This window comes from Corylus avellana, chromosome ca1, assembly GCF_901000735.1.
Source record: "Corylus avellana chromosome ca1, CavTom2PMs-1.0".
In the NCBI taxonomy this organism is placed as follows: Eukaryota; Viridiplantae; Streptophyta; class Magnoliopsida; order Fagales; family Betulaceae; genus Corylus; species Corylus avellana.
In genome coordinates, this window is record NC_081541.1 from 802,993 (window position 1) to 824,878 (window position 21,886).

At 35.3% G+C, this 21,886-nt stretch overlaps 3 protein-coding genes across 3 annotated transcripts; 1 reads left to right on the forward strand and 2 right to left on the reverse strand.

The window, feature by feature from the left end:
• Positions 1 to 1,870: 1,870 nt before the first annotated feature.
• Positions 1,871 to 4,078, reverse strand: LOC132190980 (receptor-like protein EIX2). The gene has a single exon (XM_059606006.1). It carries the CDS (start codon positions 4,076 to 4,078, stop codon positions 1,871 to 1,873), a length of 2,208 nt encoding a protein of 735 aa, XP_059461989.1.
• Positions 4,079 to 10,912: 6,834 nt separating this feature from the next.
• On the forward strand, positions 10,913 to 15,596 carry LOC132191164 (uncharacterized). Its single transcript, XM_059606177.1, has 12 exons — positions 10,913 to 11,018; positions 12,378 to 12,436; positions 12,653 to 12,747; positions 13,046 to 13,148; positions 13,260 to 13,354; positions 13,430 to 13,492; positions 13,801 to 13,876; positions 13,965 to 14,073; positions 14,341 to 14,453; positions 14,602 to 14,660; positions 15,046 to 15,154; positions 15,318 to 15,596. Exons 1-12 carry the CDS (start codon positions 10,913 to 10,915, stop codon positions 15,594 to 15,596), a joined length of 1,266 nt encoding a protein of 421 aa, XP_059462160.1.
• A 1,659-nt stretch (positions 15,597 to 17,255) lies between these two features.
• Positions 17,256 to 20,297, reverse strand: LOC132191288 (receptor-like protein EIX2). Its single transcript, XM_059606239.1, has one exon. It carries the CDS (start codon positions 20,295 to 20,297, stop codon positions 17,256 to 17,258), a length of 3,042 nt encoding a protein of 1,013 aa, XP_059462222.1.
• Positions 20,298 to 21,886: the final 1,589 nt, after the last annotated feature.

The following is a 21,886-nucleotide window of genomic DNA, read 5'->3' on the forward strand; positions in this document are numbered from 1 at the left end:
GTTATTCTTCTTGTATTCCTTATTCTTTTATTTTAGTGAATTGATTTCCTGGGTTTGGCTGCCCCGGAGAGGTTTTACATTTAGAGAGTTCTCTAAATGGTTTCCTCTTCGTAACCAAATTTCTGTGTTCTTGATTGCAAATTTCCTTTCAGTATTTGGTTGATTTTTAACTGCTAAGTTAGATCTGTTTTCTGGATAATTTTTGTAAAACTCCTAGACGTGTGAATAGGTATAATTGGAGTCGTTTTAGAATTTTCAGGTTTGACACTCGCATTCTGAGCAGGCTTTGTTGAATGGATGTTGTAATTCATTGAACAGGTTATTTGTAATGTATTAACCATTCATTTATATAATATCTTTTCAACTTCTTTTATTTGTAACTGCATGTGTGCTTTGCGTGTGAGCGATAGTGTAGGGCTGCGGTTCCATGCTAATATTTTTAAGGGAAAACTTTACTTTAGACTTTTGAACTATCACACGATTTGACATACCCCCCTCGAACTTTGAAACCTGTCAATTTGGACTACTGAAGTTTTAATTGCAGTCAATTTGAATTCTTCCGTCAAATCGCGTGGTAGTTCAGGCGTCTAAAGTGAAGTTTTCCCTATTTTTAATATTCCCTACGCATTTGCAATGTGATATGTGTTGATTTCATAGATGCTCTAATTTGTGTATTGGGATGTGTATAGTACCTTCAAAAAAGGGATTTGGATTCTCCCAATTGGGAAGAGATTGGAGATTCTTCAATTGTTAATTGTGACAATTTTAAATCCAATGGTCTATAAAATCATTTAAATCTCGGTAAAACAAAAGCTAGCATTTAATGCTTCGGTTATACAAAAGTAGCTGACATTCTATAGACCATTGGATTTAAAATGAAGGGCTGTGATTAACAATTAGAGAATCTCTAATTTTTCCCCAATTGGAGGGAATCTCAATCCTTAAAAAAGTGGGGTTGTACTTCATTCCCAAAACCTAGCGGCTCTTTCTCTCACCAAAGCGTTCCGCTCTCTATTGATATGATCTTTTGTTTGGAAGCAAACTTTAATAGATTTGTTCTTATTTTTGTTTTCGGTGCAAATTTAGGAATCAGTTATGTGAAAAAACTCAACATTTTACTTTTTTTTTTTTTTTGGTCTCATGAAATCCATGCTCAGTACAAATTCATATGCAAAAGAGGTGGCTCAAAGCATCCATAATTGCATGGGCTTTTTGAAATTTATGCTCTACATTTGAGTTGAATCCACTTCCAAACAAGGTTGAGGGAGGAAATCGGCTTTAGCATTTGAGGGAGGGTTTGGGCTGTGTATAGTAAGTTAAAAGAAGGGGGTTGTTTTTCTAGTAAATGGTGAGACCAGTAATTTATTATGTTGCGTTTGGTTGGGTTTACTAGAATTGTTTTCAACGGTTATTAGTGGAATGGAATGATCTTTAACCTTTAAGACTTATAGTACACAAAAATGTTGCTTTTAGATGAAAGTCCACAATGGCTTGTTAGGAGAACATTGGTAAGCTTAGAAAAATATAATTACGTAAGCAAGTATATAGGAAAAAAAAAAAAAATGCACTCAAAATTTTTTAAAAAATATATATATATAAAACTTTTCTTAAGTAGAGGCCAAAGTTAACAGCTTCAAAAAAAAAAAAAAAAAACAACAACAACAACAACAATTCTTATTTGCTCAAAAGAAAAAGAAAAAAAAAAAAAAAAAAACAAAAACAAAAACCAACAATTATAATACCATAACAGTTTACAGAAGATAACCGACAACGAAACTTCAAGAATGAATTATTTGAAAGGAAGGGCAATTACTGAAAACAACATTTCTACCTTGACTAAAGGTTTTCTTGTTAGCACTGATCGAGTCCTTCACTTTCTCAGTAATTTGGCCATGCCGATAGCTATTGTTACATAGAGCCAATCTCCTATTCTCTCAAGGTACTGGAAATAGGCATGCCTCCAAGAACTTTTCAATAGCAACGATCCACAAACACCCCAAAATCCAACAATGAATCCAAGTACAATGCTAGTATAAAACCATAAATGTTCGTGAGAGTTTGCATGTTCTTGATTATTGCCTTCTCCATCAATGCCGCTAGTTCGAGGACCTTGAGCTGCTTGATCTCCCGGACATCTTTTCAAAAGAGGCAAGCCACAAAGATCTTGGTTACCTATATATGCAGAAGCATTGAAACTCTGGAGTTGGGTACCTGTTGGGATTCTACCTGACAAGCTGTTGTTTGACAAAATCAAGCAGCTTAGGAAGCTCAAATCAACAAGGTTTGGCGGAATTATACCTGAAAGGTGATTTTTTGACAAGTCCAAAGACTCCAATCTCTCCATGTCACCAATATTATGAGGGATGATGCCGATCAACAAGTTTCTAGATAGATTTAACCCAATTAATCCCGCGAGACTTGTTATTTCTTTTGGAATTTCACCTTGCAATTTGTTGCTTGAAAGATCGATGACTTTTACTAGTCCAAGAGTTTTACTATACTCGAGATATTTTTCTTTGAAAGCCACCAAGAAATTGTCCAGGTAGGTGGAAAAGGCATACCGATGGGAGGACAACCGCAAAGGGTAAACATGAGAAATGCTTACTTTTGAGCTTTGCATTTGAGCCATGACAGTGAAGTTATTGAGGCATTTTGGTATAGTTCCTCTAATATCGTTGTGAGAGAGGTCCAAAATTTGGAGAGAAGTTAGATGACATAATTGCAACAGTATGTGACCAATGAACAAGTTTGATGCCAAACGACGAACAATCAATTGTGGTAGGCTTGTGCCTATCCATGTTGGAATCCTTCCGGAGAGTCTGTTTTCTCCAAGATCCAGTAGCTTCAACGAAGAGCAGTTTATCAATGACTTCGGCAATTCTCCGATAAAATTGTTGTTATGCAAATCCAATGATTCTAGTCCAGAGCTACCAAAAATACTAAAATCACAAATGCTTCCAAAAGAATCGGGGATTCTTCCAAAGAAATTATTGTTTGCCAAACTAAACTTGCCAAAAAAAAGCTTATTCCTCCAACAATTAGGGAGTTCTCCAGATAACAAGTTATTCGAAAGATCAAAGTGACTATAATCACTCATGGATGATCTATTTGTTTGGCATATGGATGTAATAGATCCTTGGAACTTGTTATTGGAGAGATTTAACAGGCTCCAATTAGAATTAAGTTGTGGCAATGGACCAGTAAAGTTGTTATAACTCAAATCTGTTATATGATAATCAAAAAAGCTTGATGAAAACCAATGAAGAGGTATGGTACCCTTGATATGGTTGTGGGACAGATTTAAGAGCTTTATATTGGAAGAAAGGTTCCAAAACCAGTTGGGGATAGTATCTGAAATTCCTACATCTGACATTTCAAGCTCTGAAAAATTCTTTTGTGTTTGAAGCCATTGAGGAAACGCTGACCCCAATTTGCAAGAACTCAATCTTATGATATCCAGATGAAATGGGGGAACCCAATTTGAACTAAACTTCAATGACAAAGAATTAAAAGACAAGTCCAATTGATTTAAACTGGAAAGATTTGACAAGTGTGCTTCAGTGACATCGCCTTCTAAAGAATTTGAAGACACAGCTAGAACTTGGAGCATAGAAAGTTCTCCCACACTTTTGGTTAAACTTCTATTTAACCGGTTGTGGGATAGACGCAACTCTCTCAAGAAAGAGAAATTTGAAAGATCAAGTACCTCTCCACTTATATTATTGTAAGACAAGTCTAATACTTGCAAGTTGTGAAGATTCTCCAAAGTTCGTGGCATCACCCCTCGAAGGTTGTTTCCAGAGAGGTCGAGATGAACAAGAGCTACCATTTTCCCAAAAGCTCTTGGAATTGATTCAAGGTTGTTGCCAGAGAGGTCGAGATGAACAAGAGCTACCATATTCCCAAAAGCTCTTGGAATTGAACCAAGGTTGTTAACCCCAAGGTTAAGAAAGACAAGGCTATTGGTATATTTGAATAGCCATGGGAATACGGAGGAGTTGAGATGATTCCAAGAGAGATCAAGGAATGAAAGTGGTGAAGAAGAATTAGCATTGACAAGCACAGGAGGAATCGGCATGGAGAGCTCACAATAACATAGACTTAAGTGTAATAAAGAAGGGAGCATGTTGACCTTATCTGGCCAATTGACAACCTTGCTAAAGGTTCACATAACCCATATCTAAGTGCCTTAAAGAGGAGAGATTAAAGAGCCAGTCAAGATTGTGGTCTTCAATTGGCCAATCGTTCCCTCCGAGATCAAGAAAAATCAAGCTTGAGAGATTTCCAAGCTGCGGTGGAATGGTTCCAGAAAAAGAGTTGTAGGAAAGATTGAGATACCGTAATTTAGTGAGTGAACCAATGAATTCTGGGAGGATGGAGAAATTATTGCAACTTAAGTCGAGGTAAGTCAAATGCTGCAAACCAAGAAATATTGAAGAGTTTTTCTCACCATGTAGATATTTGGGCCGGGGTTCAGAGTACTTATCTCCCCGAAGATCAAGCTTGACAACATGAGCAGTTCGGTTGCTGCATTTAATTCCTTTCCAATCGCAACAATCTTCCTCCTGGCTGCCCCAAGAAGACAGCAGACCGTCATCATCTTGAAGGCTTTGTTTGAGTTTGAGGAGTGCTTGTCTTTCTTCCTCTATACATCTGACTTCTGAATTACGGAAATTCAAACCGAAACAAATTGAAGGTACGGTACATAGGAGGAGGAGGAGGAGGCCAAGTAGAAGCAACAATGCAGCGTAAGGGCCTCTCATTGTTTGACGCTCTAATTAAGTCTTTGGGAGTGGTGGTGGGTAAGAGGTGAAGCTGAGATAAAAAGAAGTTATAATCAGTAGATCGATGCAACTACTGCTGGTTTTGGTGTCCAAAGTAAACCATATGGATATTGTATTTATATTGCTATTGGCTACAATTATAATGTAACAGTGCCTTGAAAAGTCTAAAACAAACTTGCAAAAGCAAACATCAATTATACAGAAACTTCGGGGAAGACTCGACAGTCAACTTGCAAATGGAAAAAACTTCCTGCTGGGATCGAGTAGGGACACAACTGAATGAAATGTTGGCAACAAGTTTCTCATCTTTTCTCGTTTTTCTTAAAAAAAAAAAAAAAAAAAAAAAAATTAAACTCCCTTTCTTTCACAAAAAATTCAAAATTCATTTCCTCTTTATATCACATCAATTAATTCTTATTACTATTTTAAGAAAACAAAAATGGAAAAAAATTAAACTCCTTTCTTCAAACAATTTTTCTAATATTTGTTAACAAGCTGTTTATTGGTCGTAACAAATGCGTCCAACTACCAAATTTGTACTTGGTTTTGCATGACTGAGGTTTGATGGCTTAGAGGGTAAGCCGATGCAAGCTGTGTTCTGGTGTGGTGGGTGATTGTGTTGTTGTGTTAGTGTTCCACGTGAACGCTAAAAAAAATAATAATTCATATCACTTTTAATAAAAAATTAAAGAAATTAAAAACTTCAAAAATTAATTAATAATTAATTAATTATTGTCAAATGCTTCCCAAAGAGAGAAGCCATGCACACGGCTAATAACCACCAATTAAATGAAATACAAATTGTCGAGGATGAGAACACTGGAGCATTAAAAGCATTATTTAAATTACATATTATATATGATCTCTCGATCTGCAAATTTTTTGTCGTACATAGCATTGCCAATTGGAGTAGTACGTAGCAATTCCTGATATAGTAAGCAACGAGGTAAAAGAAAACCATTAGTCTGGAGACACTAGCTAGCTAGATGGACAGCTTCTTCATGCAAAGTGAAACTTGGCATCCAGAATAAGTGTTTTGCCCTGTTGCCTTCATTGACAATCTGCTTCTTATTTGCATTGCTGCGCAGCAAATAAAAAAAAATGGCGAATGTTAGAGAAAAGTAAAAATAAAAACAGCGTCGTGGTGCTAATTGTTTATAATCCATATTTATTCAGTTCTTACGGTAAGTGAGGTGAACATGTCTAGCAAATTAGTGAAAGATACCAAAGGTAATCTCATGGAACATTAATTTAGGCCTTCTCCAATATTCCATAGCACTTGCACTTTTCTAAAGAATCTATTGTCTTCCCATGTCTATAAATTTCAAATAACTGTAATTTTTTTTTAATTTATTATTATTATTATTTTTTATCTATGAGAAACTAATAGCACATAAATTGTTCCCAAGGGGTAGCTCAATCGGCTGTGGACTACGCCTCATGAAGCGGAAGTCACTAGTTCAAATCCCTCCTTCCTTTTCCCCTTCCCTTGTGTGGACATGTCAAAAAAAAAAAAAAATAGCACCTAAATTTAGCTTTTTGAGCCAAGACAGCCAGCCATGAGACTTTGGAATTTCTCCCAAAAAATTAGTTGTTAGCCAAATTCAAAACGACTAATCAAGTTTATGTTGATACATAAAACAATTAGGGACCCTCAAGATAATGTGATTTTACAAGTATATACATTGCTTTTACAAAGAGAATTGAAGAATTAAATGTGTTTAATTGTTGCAAGATCTGTGGGGAATGCAATTATCAGTTTGAGGAAAAATTTAAGTTTATTAAATGACTTTTTAGGCCATGATAAACATATATATAATAGTTTAGGCCATGGCAAAATACTTGAAAATTGCTTTATGACAAATTAAAAATAAGGGACCCTAAAAACAAGGCCACGGATTCACTTCACCTCCAGGCTCCAACCTCAAGGCCCATTCTCTCCCTCACTCACAACTTATGGCGGAATATTTATAGTTTTTAGAGTACTAGCAACTAATTGACAGCTCAGAAAAAAAAAAAAAAAAAAAGACTACTAAATACTAGACAACAATGTTGTGCATGTTTTAGACGAGAGGCAACAATTAATGTTTTCTTAATTTGGCCGCATTGATGAGCTTAAAAAATATGTTTAGATGGATGTGTGTTAATATATACAAAGTACAAGAAAAAATGAAAAAATGAAAAAATTATGATGCATCCAAAGAAAAAGAAATAGATAAAACGTTACACGATTTATTTTTATATTATTACTGATTCGTGTATCGAGTCTACAATTTTGATAATGTAACAGTCGTAATTTGAAAACTCTCTAAAGAACTCACGCGACGATAAAGCAAAAAGCAAGATTCCCACAACAATTGAGAGCGAAAAGAAAAGTGTGTATATATAATTGGTTCGCTATTACTCCTTTAATTTTCTGTTTTGTTCTTTTTGCGTCTCTCTCTCTCAAAAGTTAAAATAAAAAGCATTAATTAGCAAATGGACCATTTTGGCCTCATCAAAACCCTAATTCAACATTATTTTTTTTCTACTGGTCTAAAAAGTTAAAAAGTCATTCCATGCACCGATTGTTCAAAGCAATACCTTTTTCCTTTTTTATTAGTCTAATTAATTTGATAGTGAATACTAGTCTTTCGCAATGTGATGCACGCCGGTGGCCTACTTTCTCAGCAAAGTTTCACATTTTAATACTGAGAAATGTTGGTACCAAATCTTAATTTGACAGGAAATGGGTATTAAAATACCGTTAATCAAAATAATTAATAAAGATAAATTCTACAAGTATCAATATATAAATAAATTTCATATTATCTTGATACCCCTCTATTGTAAGATAAAGATATCTGTGTATTTTTTTTGTTTTTTTGGTGAGAGATGATCCAGATATATATTTCTATGATATGCTAAACATTTATGGCCCCAAAAAAGAAAAGATATGCAACCAATAAAATATGGGATTTTACTGATCATCCAAAATTTTGGTTGGGATGGAAAAACTTTGGATGAGACAAGTTCATAGGTAACAAAAAAGTTCATGAATGCTATATATATATACATATATAATTATATAGTAAAAGAAGAAATCTATTACAATTATAAAGCATTAAAAATTAAGAGAAACTTATAGACCACACTCATCCTCACGATCAAGTACCATGCATTCTCAACTTCCTTCTCATTACAACACTAACAATAGATGCCCCTATATGCCATTTTCTTTCTTATGTTTAGAAAAAATTTTAAAAAAAAATCACAAAAACTTACTCATATCAGATTCCTTATTTTATTTATTTATTTATTTATTTTTTAGAAACAGATTCCTTATATTTAACCAACCCTCAAGTGTTATATTACCGTGTTTCCCAATGTGTAAGAAACCAAAAGTGGTTCCTTATATATATATATATATATATATATATATATATATATATTTCTCTTTCCTCTCTCCTATTTTAAGAAAACAAAAATGGAAAACAATTATTGTGTTAGTGTGCTACGTCAACACTAATAAAAATAAAGACAAATATCACTCTTAATAAAAAATAAATAAATCAAAAAAATTAAAGAAATCAAAAACTTAAATAATTAATTAATTAATTAATTTTTTTTTTTAAAAAAAGAAAGGGAGTGGTGGTGAGCCACCCCCGAGGTGGCTGTGTGAAATTATGAGGTCTGGACCAAAACTTCAAAGAAGACTTGACCGTCCACTTGCAAAAACAAATTAACATCAATGTTTAGAGTATTGCAAGGAGTAGACAGAAATTTCAAGGAAGACTTCACAGTCAACTTGGCTCTCAGAATGGTACGAGCATGCAACTTCCTGGAAATTCATTCAAGCAAATTGTGCAAAGCTGAACATACTATTAATGAGTTGGAGAATAAATTGAATGAAATTTTGGAACATCCAGCTTCATCCTCGTGCCGTGTACGAGCATGCACTTAAATTTTGCATACTACTGGGTCTTTATGACTTCCCAGGTTGTGTTTGTGATTATCAATTTTTCTTGGCTAATCTATTATAGCTCATAAAGTGACATTTCTCTTGATGGTATATGAAAATTCCACATGCTACAAAAAGTCAAGTGTTTGAAACACGTTTTTTGTCTTTTAAATATTAGTAAGGTTTACAACTATTCAGCAATATTGAACGGTGTGAGAGAAGTCTCACTTGTTAGTTGATTGAAGAAAAGGTTGTGAAGGACTACCGCCAAAATGATGTTAGCCAAGTATGGGAAAATCCTATCCTCAAAGGTGAGGAAACTCATACGAAGATGGTATGTAAATTCCACATGCTACAAAAGAGTCAAAGTGTTGAAACACGCCTTTTGTCTTTGAAATGTCAGCAAAGACTAGCATTCCCCGTTCCAATAAGTGCGCTGCAGTCTTACCAAGAAAATTCTCATGCATGTACATGTTACGATCGAACATCACACTGTTCCAACATTTCATTCAATTTTTCCACAATCTCATCAAGTCAAGTCTTTATCTCTAATAGCATTATTGCTTGAAAAAAGATTACGTTGTGGAATTTTAGGTAATGATGATGAACTTGATCACATGGGAGCTTCTCAGAAATCACCAGAAAGAGAACCGTTATCAACACATTTATTTTCCTTAATTAATTATTGTGGCAGGATTCTTAGTGAAAAAGGACTAAATAAATTAAGTTCATACAAATATTGCATCAATTTATCATTTTTCTCCCTTCATTTCTTCCCTTCACCATAATACGAACTTTCTTTCTTCACTTGATTACATATTAGTGGCTACTAAAAATCTTAGAAATCAAGTGGAAATTAAGAAATGTACAAGTTAGCATTAGTTATTAACTCTAGATCTCTCTCACTAGAATCTCACCCTATTGCGAATGTAGAGAGAGTTTGTTGTTCAAAAATTCATTATTACTATGACGCTCAATTTTTTTCTTTTTTAATTTCTCAATGGCTATTGCATAAGAAATGCTACACTTCCCAATTCTTTTTCCTAGCTAAAATATGATCACAAATTATATATGTACGTGTTACAATCTCATGATATGACGACACATTTTTCAAAATTGATAATCGCAAGAGAATAACTTATATCCGAAACAGGTCTGAAACATGGGCTTTTACAGCATCCAATAATATGGTGACACCTCAAATAAAGCAAAAAAATTGCACAAAAATACCCTAGAACAAATACACCAGAATTCCCTTCCATTTTGGAATAAGTCTGCAATACATGCATTTTTTTTTTTCCTTTTGTTTCTTATTATATTTTTTATAGGCACTCAAGGAAAAGAGTCCGAGCCTTTAGTGAAGATCAGAAAGCTATGATCAGAGCTCTATATGAGAAGTGAGTGTTACTTAGCTCGGTGGCTGGTTAATTACAATATCAATTTAAATTTCCTTTCACTAAATAGACGCTCAAAAGCTGATAAGGATATGCTGGAATATGTTGTTTCCTTTTTCTTTTCTTTTTTTCTTTTAAAAAAAGGGGGCTTTGTTTCATCTACACAGATTCGAAGAGCATAAGAGATGCAGCTACATGATTGCAAAAGAATTGGATGCAGATAGTAAATTCACGGCTGTCCAAGTTTCTCACAAACTTAAGCAACTTGGCCTACATGTTCCTCAACATAAGAGATTTGAAGCTAACATGCATATGAGGGATGAGAATCTTATTAATTTGGGAAAAAAACTATCATGGAATTTGCAATATTCTTCCAAACTATCAATTGAACAAGTACCTCCAACTAAAAAAAAAAAAAAAAAATGCAATATATCCCCTAGGTTCTTAAAATAACAAAAAATATATAAAATTCAAAAAAAAAAACAAAACAAAAAAAGGGCTGTCGTGGTCGTGGGTCTTCACACAAGACCCATGGTGGTGGTTTGAATTTCAGTTATTTATTAATTTTTAAGACTTTAGCCTCTAGAAAGCAAGTTGAGTCCCAAGTCTTGCCTGATTTGCGGGGCAATAGTGGCGTGATTTGGCAAGATGGCGTTCACTAAAGTTTGTTTGGCAAGTTGATTGTCAAGTCTTCTTTCAAGTTTTTTCTTTTTTTTTTTTTTTTTTTTTTTTTTTTTTTTTTTTTTTTTTTTCAGTCCTTTCACTCTCAAGCATTAAAGTTTGTTTTACGAAAAATGACGTTCGCTCTCAAGCATTCAAGCTTGTTTGACAACTTGCTTGTCAAGTCTCTCTCTCTAATAGCATTATTGCTTGAAAGAAGATTACGTTGTGGAATTTTAGGTATTTATTGATGAACTTGACATGCATGGGAGCTTCTCAGAAATCACTGGAAAGGGAACCATTATCGACACATTTTATTTTCCTTAATTATTGTGGCAGGATTCTTAGTGGAAAAGAACTAAACAAAGTTTATCCAAATATTGCATCAATTTATCACGGAGTTCTCAAAAAAAAAACCAACATGCTAATAGACCACTCAACCTCTTATGATATAAATCTTAAGTGATTCTTAGAGGCCCATTTCTTTCATTCGCAAATTCTAAATAAGTCCTTCTACACAAATTTTGGCTTTTTTTTTTCCGAAAGGATCCTTTGCTGTAAGGGCTTGATGGGCCACAAAGTGGGCTTTGGTTAATACGACAAGTTGGGAAGGCTGTGCTAATCTCTGACTCTGGGCTTGAATTAGTTTTCTGAATGAAAATGTTGTTCAGCCAGTACCATTTACCTCTTTAGTGGCTTAGCTAGCTAACTCTGTGTGTATGAGATTAGTAGTCCCATGAGAATAGACTATTATCAGAAATAGAGTGTTATTAAACAAATAACTAGTTATACCTAGTATTAGCTAGTCCAATCTAAAGGTCTAATTAATGTGGGAGATGGTGGAACAGGAGACACTAGTCAAATTTGGCAAGATGGCACCTGTTCTGTTATATTGCTTTTCTGTACAATTACTCTTCCATAAATTGAAGATGGTAAACAAGCCATGGATGTTTTGTATGAAAATGATAATACCATTGACATTCATTATGCGTGACATGTTGGGATTCCAAGAAGTGCCATGTTTATAAGATAGGTGTGCCAAAGATGAAGATATTGAAGTGCATTAGTGAAATGATATGACAAATGATGTCAGAGACCTGTAAATTTAAAACAATCTAGTAGTTCATCAGTGGAAAATAAGGACAGATCATGTCAGAAATTTGTGAATTTGAAGAAAAGTGTAGAAGCTAGTCAATATTTAATTCTTAATTAAATGTGTTTTTGTGTTGAAAAATTAAAAGCAGACCCATTGTCTGACCTATAATATCTAGAGAGTGTGGTGATAATAGTGGCAAGATGTGGCAATGTATGTAAATGTGTTTTTGTGTTGAAAAATAAAAATATGAATTAATGTAGATGTAATCTCCAGGAAGATTTATAGAGTTGACTGAACTTGTTACAGAGGCCATATATAATAGGAAATAGTGTTTGTTTTGATATGAGGAAACAGTCGACTTAATTTTTCAACTGTACACTATTGCAGGTCGTATTTTTAAACTAGTTTCTGATTTTCTGTTTGTTATTTCAATTGGTCAATTGGTTGTGACTATATTTATGAATTCCGTGCTGTTTAAGTAATTAGTAAATTTGTTTTGGCAGAAAATGGCAGGGAAGGTCACGTAGAAGATGAATTTCCTGAAGTTAAAGTAGACTTTCAGGTAAAAGCTTCTAGAAATCGAGATATAAAAAAATATGAACTTTTACTCCCTACAGTTAAATCATTTCACGTCAGCATGTTTTGCCTTCTAGATACACATTTAATTCCTTACCTGGAATTTTCTAGTTTATTTTTACTGGAATATCACTAAATTTTTTTACTTATCAACAAAAAAAAAAAAGGAATATCACTAAATTTCAGAATACCATGGTTTCAGGAGACATTTTTGGGCCACACAAGTCCAATCAGCCGATGCCGCTTTTCTGCATCTGGGAACAATATAGCCAGTGCTTCTCTGGATGGCACAGTAAGGTACTTTTTTCTGGAATTAGGCGACAGAAAGAGATTAACTGTAAGCGTGGTGATGACTCCTAGTCCCCTATCAGTTGTGTACATTCAAATGCCTACGTGCGGGAATGGACTCAGAGGAGCCGGTTTGAAGAAAGAAAGTAAGAAAAAGAGGAGACAAAAGAAAAAACCTGTAGAACCATCCTGCCTAGGTTGTTGAGCATGCTATAGAGGGCTCCGGGGATCCCCCCCTGTTTAACTTCTTAATTATGTGCTGATTTCAAAATTAATCCCTAATCATTCTCCATTCATTTTAACAAAGGATATGGACGTATGACTCTTCAACTCCAGCATCAAGAAATGCAACAATTTATTGTGGGGCAGAGATCATGTCACTTGACTGGGAGTCTAAGTCTGACCGCTTGGTATGTAAACCTTTTAGAGTAAATTCATGTATGGTTTGATATGGGAATGGTGGTGATTAAATGAGATTGGATATACATACTTTTAAGTTTTGTGGTTCGTTTTGACAAAAGCTTCTCATAGGCACTGCTGATGGAGGCATTAAAGCATGGAATGTTGATGCAAAGAGGGTTGTCTGTGATCTGAGCACAACTGAAGCATTTCCGAGGTTCCTCCTACATATATTATGCCTGTGTTTCTCTTCTTCATTGGTGCTTGCTCTTACATTTCTGTGGTGCTGCAGTGTCTTGGATCTGAAGTGCAGCCCTGTAGAGCCAATTTTTGTTTCTGCGGCAGCATCCAGAGGGTATTTTCTGCTAATAATATTAAGATTCCATATAGAAGTGAAATTCCAGATATTTGTCCTCTCTTTTAAACTTATATTAGACTGAAGTATGATGCTTGCATTGTGTTGTTGAAATGACTTTAGTTTTGGTTTAAACTATTCTTACATAGTTAGGGTGTTTCTTGAGGACATTGATCCCTGTCATATGTAATGTTCAGAAGATTGACCTAGGATTTGTTATTCTTTTCAATGTCTTCCATATGTATAAAATGAATTTGTGCTTCTTTCTATGGCTGCAAGAGACTAATATGGATTCATTTTCTTTCTAGGCACGGCTCAAGTTATATTGACAAATTGGGGTTTGCTTCGTTAACCGTATGGAACATGAAAATGTGGAAGGCTGTGGTATCTGCTGATTCATCTTAGTACCTCATATTTGCATGCAGTTGCTAGTTTTTATTTTATCCCGTAATGATCTTTGCCTTTCATGAAGACAGTCCTTCCACTTGGTAAAGATCCACCTGCAATTACTTCCCTATGCTTCAATCACAATGGGAAGATTTTAGCAGCTTCTGCAACCGATGGAATGATTCACATGTTTGGTATCCTTTTCCTTTTAACTATGTTAGGACCTGGTATCGTGGTCTACATTGTAATGGTTAACATATGTTGTTGCACATACTTGTTCAAAAATTCCTTTTCTGCTGAAGTGGCCCTTCTGAATGCAATTTTGGAGGTTTACTTTGTCCCTTGGCTAGAACAGTACCGTTGTCATTTGGGGAAAAGGAAAGGGTTCCAGTTATGCACAGCTGAGGGCGCCTACACTGACACAGCCATATAGATATGTGAAATCCCTTAACTGGCGAAAGACATGGCTGCTGGTTTGCAAATTACTGGGTGGCCTGCACATGATTCTGCTATAAACTCTATTCTTTTTGGGCCTGATGAGACAAGCATTTTTAGCTTGGGTTCAGATGGAAAGGCAAGTATATATTGATTTTGATGTAAAATTTAGTGAGAGTTTTGAAAATAATGCTCCTTTATTTTTTTCTTTGAAACTTAATGTAATTAGATGTTTTTGCTACCTTATATTAAGTGTAAACCTCACGGAATTAGTTTTGTGGTGTTAGATTTTCGAATGGAGCTTGCAAAATCAAGGTCACGTCCTTTGGTCAAGAAACTGTAGTAGGTAAATGCATTGGTTGGCATTACTTTTTTAACAGTGAATATATTGGTTAAAACTCCCTGGACTGACTAAATTCCAACATTCAACTGTTATCATAGTTCTTGCAAAAAAGTGAGATTGATTAACTGCTTTCTATGTGCAAAATGATGTCATAACCAGTGTGTTGTAGGACTGGGGATTGTTATACCACCTATATGTCAAATTGAAGGATTGTCGACTGATGATGTATTCTTATACCATAGGGCTTCTTTGATGTCTTCCTATACCACTATCATTTTCCCTTTTATGTTTTTCTCCTATTTTATTGCTCTCTCTCTCTCTCTCTCTCTAGGTCATTAGAGTTTATAGAATGAAGCTTGATATATAACATGAGTTTTCAATTCTGTAGGTTTTGTGACCCTGAGAGCTCAAAAATTTGCAGACATGAAATGGCTTTAGATGCTAACGGGAGGAGACTATTGGTGACATCTGGTTTAGTAAGAGCACCCATATTTCAGGTTTATCTCTTCCCCACCATGCCCCTCTCTCTCTCTCTCTCATGCATGTGTAGACGCACGCGCTTGCGTGTACACTCACAGACTGGTGCAGACACAGTTGGAGTGGTTTTCCCCTCAAGAAACCACTTGCTAATATATTCGTCTAGATCCATTTGTTTACTAGAGTTACAAAAGTAGACTTGAAGCCATGCCGGTCATTTTGGTGGTCTGGAACATCCCTGGCAGGAAAATCCCTGCCTGTCAGGTTAATGTAGATACAGGTGGTGCTCCTGTTCTAATCGTAGTTATTGTTGTATTGAGTCTTCAGGTTCGTGGTCATAGAAATGGGTTGAGAACTCTTCCACAGAGTGCTGCTATAACAACTGTTGATTGGCATCCTACTTTGCCCATTTTCGTGACTGGATCAGCTGATAACTCGGTTCGAGTAACGTCTATTTTATAAAGGCCTCACTTCAGTGTCTTTATTCTTGGTCTGTTGGAGGTTGAACGAAGTTTTCTTAGTTGGTTTGGCACTTGCATTCTGAGCAGGCTTTGTTGAATGGATGTTGTAATTCATTGAACAGGTTATTTGTAATGTATTAACCATTCATTTATATAATATCTTTTCAACTTCTTTTATTTGTAACTGCATGTGTGCTTCGCGTGTGAGCGATAGTGTGGTGCTGCGGTTCCATGCTAATATTTTTAAGGGAAAATTTCACTTTAGACCTTTGAACTATCATACGATTTGACATATCCCCTCTCGAACTTTGAAACCTTTCAATTTGGACTACTGAAGTTTTAATTGCAGTCAATTTGAATCCCTCCGTCAAATCGCGTGGTAGTTCAGGCGTCTAAAGTGAAGTTTTCCCTATTTTTAATATTCCCTACACATTTGCAATGTGATATGTGAAGATTTCATAGATGTTCTAATTTGTGCATTGGGATGTGTATAGTACCTTCAAAAAAGGGATTTGGATTCCCCCAATTGGGAAGAAATTGGAGATTCTTCAATTGTTAATTGTGACAATTTTAAATTCAATGGTCTATAAAATCATTTAAATTTCGGTAAAACAAAAGCTAGTATTTAATGCTTCGGTTATACAAAAGTAACTGACATTCTATAGACCATTGGATTTAAAATGAAGGGCTGCGATTAACAATTAGAGAATCTCTAATTTTTCCCCAATTGGAGGAAATCTCAATCCTCAAAAAAGTGGGGTTGTACTTCATTCCCAAAACCTAGCGGCTCTTTCTCTCACCAAAGCCTTCCGCTCTCTATTGATATGATCTTTTGTTTGGAAGCAAACTTTAATAGATTTGTTCTTATTTTTGTTTTCGGTGCAAATTTAGGAATCAGTTATGTGAAAAAACTCAATTTTTACATTTTTTTTTTTTTTTTTTGGTCTCATGAAATCCATGCTCAGTACAAATTCATATGCAAAAGAGGTGGTCAAAGCATCCATAATTGCATGGGTTTTTTGAAATTTATGCTCTACATTTGAGTTGAATCCCCTTCCAAACAAGGTTGAGGGAGGAAATCGGCTTTAGCATTTAAGGGAGGGTTTGGGCTGTGTATAGTAAGTTAAAAGAAGGGGGTTGTTTTTCTAGTAAATGGTGAGACCAGTAATTTATTATGTTGCGTTTGGTTGGGTTTACTAGAATTGTTTTCAACGGTTATTAGTGGAATGGAATAATCTTTAACCTTTTAGACTTATAGTACACAAAAATGTTGCTTTTAGATGAAAGTCCACAATTGCTTTTTAGGAGAACATTTGTAAGCTTAGAAAAATATAATTACGTAAGCAAGCATACAGGGAAAAAAAAAAAAAAAAAACAATGCACTTAAAATTTTTTTTTAAAAATATATATAAAACTTTTCTTAAGTAGAGGCCAAAGTTAACAGCTTCAAAAAAAAACCAACAATTCTTATTTGCTCAGAAGAAAAAAAACAAAAACAAAAACAAAAAATCAAAAACCAACAATTATAATACCATTACAGTTTACAGAGGACAACCGACAACGAAACTTCAAGAATGAATTATTTGAAAGGAAGAGCAATTACTGAGAACAACATTTCTACCTTGACTAAAGGTTTTCTTGTTAGCACCGATCGAGTCCTTCACTTTCTCAGTAATTTGGCCATGCCAATAGCTATTGTTACATAGAGCCAATCTCCTATTCTCTCAAGGTACTGGAAATAGGCATGCCTCCAAGAACTTTTCAATAGCAACGATCCACAAATACCCCAAAATCCAACAATGAATCCAAGTACAATGCTAGTATAAAACCATAAATGTTCGTGAGAGTTTGCATGTTCTTGATTATTGCCTTCTCCATCAATGCTACTAGTTCGAGGACCTTGAGCTGCTTCGTCTCCCGGACATCTTTTCAAAAGAGGCAAGCCACAAAGATCTTGGTTACCTATATATGCAGAAGCACTGAAACTTTGGAGTTGGGTACCTTTTGGGATTCTACCTGACAAGTTGTTGTCTGACAAAATCAAGTCGCTTAGGAAGGTCAAATCAACAAGGCTTGGTGGAATTATACCTGAAAGGTGATTTTTCGACAAGTCCAAAGACTCCAATCTCTCCATGTCACCAATATTATGAGGGATAATGCCGGTCAACAAGTTTCTAGATAGATTTAACCCAATTAATCCCGAGAGACTTGTTATTTCTTTTGGAATTTCACCTTTCAATTTGTTGCTCGAAAGATCGATAAGTTTTACTAGTCCAAGAGTTTTACTATACTCGAGATATTTTTCTTTGAAAGCCACCATTAAATTGTCCATGTAGGTGGACATATACATACCGTTGGTGTCCCTCCAAATAATTAAATCATGAGAAATGCTTACTTTTGAGCTTTGCGTTTGAGCCATGACAGTGAAGTTATTGAGGCATTTTGGTATAGTCCCTCTAATATCGTTGTGAGAGAGGTCCAAAATTTGGAGAGAAGTTAGATGACATAATTGCAACGGTATGTGACCAACGAACAAGTTTGATGCCAAACGAAGAATAATCAAATGTGGTAGGCTTGTGCCTATCCATGTTGGAATCCTTTCGGAGAGTCTGTTTTCTCCAAGATCCAATAGCTCCAACGAAGAGCAGTTTATCAATGACTTCGGCAATTCTCCAATAAAATTGTTGTTATGCAAATCCAATGTTTCCAGCGTAGATCTGCCACCAACAGAATCACAGATGCTTCCAAAAGAATCAGGAATTCTTCCAAAGAAATTATTGTTTGCCAAACTAAACTTGCTCAAAAGACGCATATCCCTCCAACAGTTAGGGAGTTCTCCAGATAAAAAGTTATTCGAAAGATCAAAGTAACCAGAATCACTCATGGATCTATTTGTTTGGCATATGGATGTAATAGATCCTTGGAACTTGTTATTGGAGAGATTTAACAGGCTCCAATTAGAATTAAGTTGTGGCAATGGACCACTAAAGTGGTTATAACTCAAATCTGTTATATGATAATCAAAAAAGCTTGATGAAAACCAATGAAGAGGTATGGTACCCTTGATATGGTTGTGGGACAGATTTAAGAGATTTATATTGGAAGAAAGGTTCCAAAACCAGTTGGGGATAGTATCTGAAATTCCTACATCTGACATTTCAAGCTCTGAAAAATTCTTTTGTGTTTGAAGCCATTGAGGAAACGTTGACCCCAATTTGCAAGAACTCAATCGTATGATATCCAGATGAAATGGGGGAACCCAATTTGAACTAAACTTCAATGACAAAGAATTAAAAGACAAGTCCAATTGATTTAAACTGGAAAGATTTGACAAGTGTGCTTCAGTGACATCGCCTTCTAAAGAATTTGAAGACACATCTAGAACTTGGAGCATAGAAAGTTCTCCCACACTTTTGGTTAAACTTCTATTTAACCGGTTGTTGGATAGACGCAACTCTCTCAAGAAAGAGAAATTTGAAAGATCAAGTACCTCTCCACTTATATTATTGGATGACAAGTCTAATACTTGCAAGTTGTGAAGATTCTCCAAAGTTCGTGGCATCATCCCTCCAAGGTTGTTGTAAGAGAGGCCGAGATGAACAAGAGCTACCATATTCCCAAAAGCTCTTGGAATTGAACCTTCAAGGTTGTTGTAAAAGAGGTCGAGATGAACAAGAGCTACCATATTCCCAAAAGCTCTTGGAATTGAACCTTCAAGGTTGTTGTAACAGAGGTCGAGATGAACAAGAGCTACCATATTCCCAAAAGCTCTTGGAATTGAACCTTCAAGGTTGTTGAAAGAGAGGTCGAGATGAACAAGAGCTACCATATTCCCAAAAGCTCTTGGAATTGAACCTTCAAGGTTGTTAATCCCAAGGTTAAGAAAGACAAGGCTATTGGTATATTCGAATAGCCATGGGAATACGGAGGAGTTGAGATGATTGTCAGAGAGATCAAGGGATAAAAGTGGTGAAGAAGAATTAGCATTGAAAAGCACAGGAGGAATCGGCACGGAGAGCTGGCAACTTTGTAGACTTAAGTCTAATAAAGAAGGGAGCATGGTAACCTTATCCGGCCAATTGACAACCTTGCTAAGGTTCACATAACTCATATCTAAGTGCCTTAAAGAGGAGAGATTAAAGAGCCAGTCAAGATTGTGGTCCTCAATCTTCCCAGAGTTCCAACTGAGATCAAGAGAAGTCAAGCTTGTGAGATTTCCAAGCTGCTGTGGAATGGTTCCAGAAAAAGAGTTGTAGGAAAGATTGAGATATTGTAATTTAGTGAGTGAACCAATGAACTCTGGGAGGATGAAGTTGAAATCATTGCCACTTAAGTCGAGGTAAGTCAAATGCTGCAAACCAAGTAATGAAGAGTTTATCTCACCATATAGACCTTTGTGGAATAGTACTTCATCAAAGGATAAATCTCCCCGAAGATCAAGCTTGACAACATGAGCAGTTCGGTTGCTGCATTTGATTCCTTTCCAATTGCAACAATCTTCCTCATGACTGCCCCAAGAAGACAGCAGACCGTCATCATCTTGAAGGCCTCGTTTGAATTTGAGGAGTGCTTGTCTTTCTTCCTCTATGCATCTGACTTCTGAATTACGGAAATTCAAACCGAAACAAATTGAAGTTGCGGTACATAGGAGGAGGAGGAGGAGGCCAAGTAGAAGCAACAATGCAGCATAAGGGCCTCTCATTGTTTGACGCTCTAAGTCTTTGGGAGTGGTGGTGGGTAAGAGGTGAAGCTGAGATAAAAAGAAGTTATAATCAGTAGATCGATGCAACTACTGCTGGTTTGGGTGTCCAAAGTAAACCATATGGATATTGTATTTATATTGCTATTGGCTACAATTATAATGTAACGGTGCCTTGAAAAGTTTAAAACAAACTTGCAAAAGCAAACATCAATTATACAGAAACTTCGGGGAAGACTCGACAGTCAACTTGCAAATGGAAAAAACTTCCTGCTGGGATCGAGTAGGGACACAACTGAATGAAATGTTGGCAACAAGTTTCTCATCTTTTCTTGTTTTTCTCAAAAAAAAAAAAAAAAAAAAAAAATTAAACTCCCTTTCTTTCACAAAAAATTCAAAATTCATTTCCTCTTTATATCACATCAATTAATTCTTATTACTATTTTAAGAAAACAAAAATGGAAAAAAATTAAACTCCTTTCTTCAAACAATTTTTCTAATATTTGTTAACAAGCTGTTTATTGGTCGTAACAAATGCGTCCAACTACCAAATTTGTACTTGGTTTTGCATGACTGAGGTTTGATGGCTTAGAGGGTAAGCCGATGCAAGCTGTGTTCTGGTGTGGTGGGTGATTGTGTTGTTGTGTTAGTGTTCCACGTGAACGCTAAAAAAAATAATAATTCATATCACTTTTAATAAAAAATTAAAGAAATTAAAAACTTCAAAAATTAATTAATAATTAATTAATTATTGTCAAATGCTTCCCAAAGAGAGAAGCCATGCACACGGCTAATAACCACCAATTAAATGAAATACAAATTGTCGAGGATGAGAACACTGGAGCATTAAAAGCATTATTTAAATTACATATTATATATGATCTCTCAATCTGCAAATTTTTTGTCGTACATAGCACATAGCATTGCCAATTGGAGTAGTACGTAGCAATTCCTGATATAGTAAGCAACGAGGTAAAAGAAAACCATTAGTCTGGAGACACTAGCTAGCTAGATGGACAGCTTCTTCATGCAAAGTGAAACTTGGCATCCAGAATAAGTGTTTTGCCCTGTTGCCTTCATTGACAATCTGCTTTTTATTTGCATTGCTGTGCAGCAAATAAAAAAAAATGGCGAATGTTAGAGAAAAGTAAAAGGCAACAATAGTTTGAATACTCTGAAACACACAAACCCAGCGTGACATTAATTTAATGCAAAAGCAAGAGATTCCCACCTAGAAATTTCCGTCACAGTAAATAATATTTGTTGAGATCTCAGAAGGTATATTAGTGTGAAATCAGAAACTGTCAAGTATTCTTTACTTTGAAGAACACCCAATTATCAAATTGTAAGTGGATTTAAGATTTCTTAAAAATTGTAATGATTTACTTCCGTCCGAGTAATTTAATTTCAAGTTTTAGTCATTATATATATATATATGTTCAATTAACTTGAATGTTTTCATAGGAATAGAAAAAAATCATTACTATGGACTGCCCTTTAATTTAGGGATGCTTTGGGGCCACCCCAAATATTTTGGCGGAAATCACTTTCACGGCCTTGGGTGGTTGGGCAGAAGGTGGTGGCCGAATTAT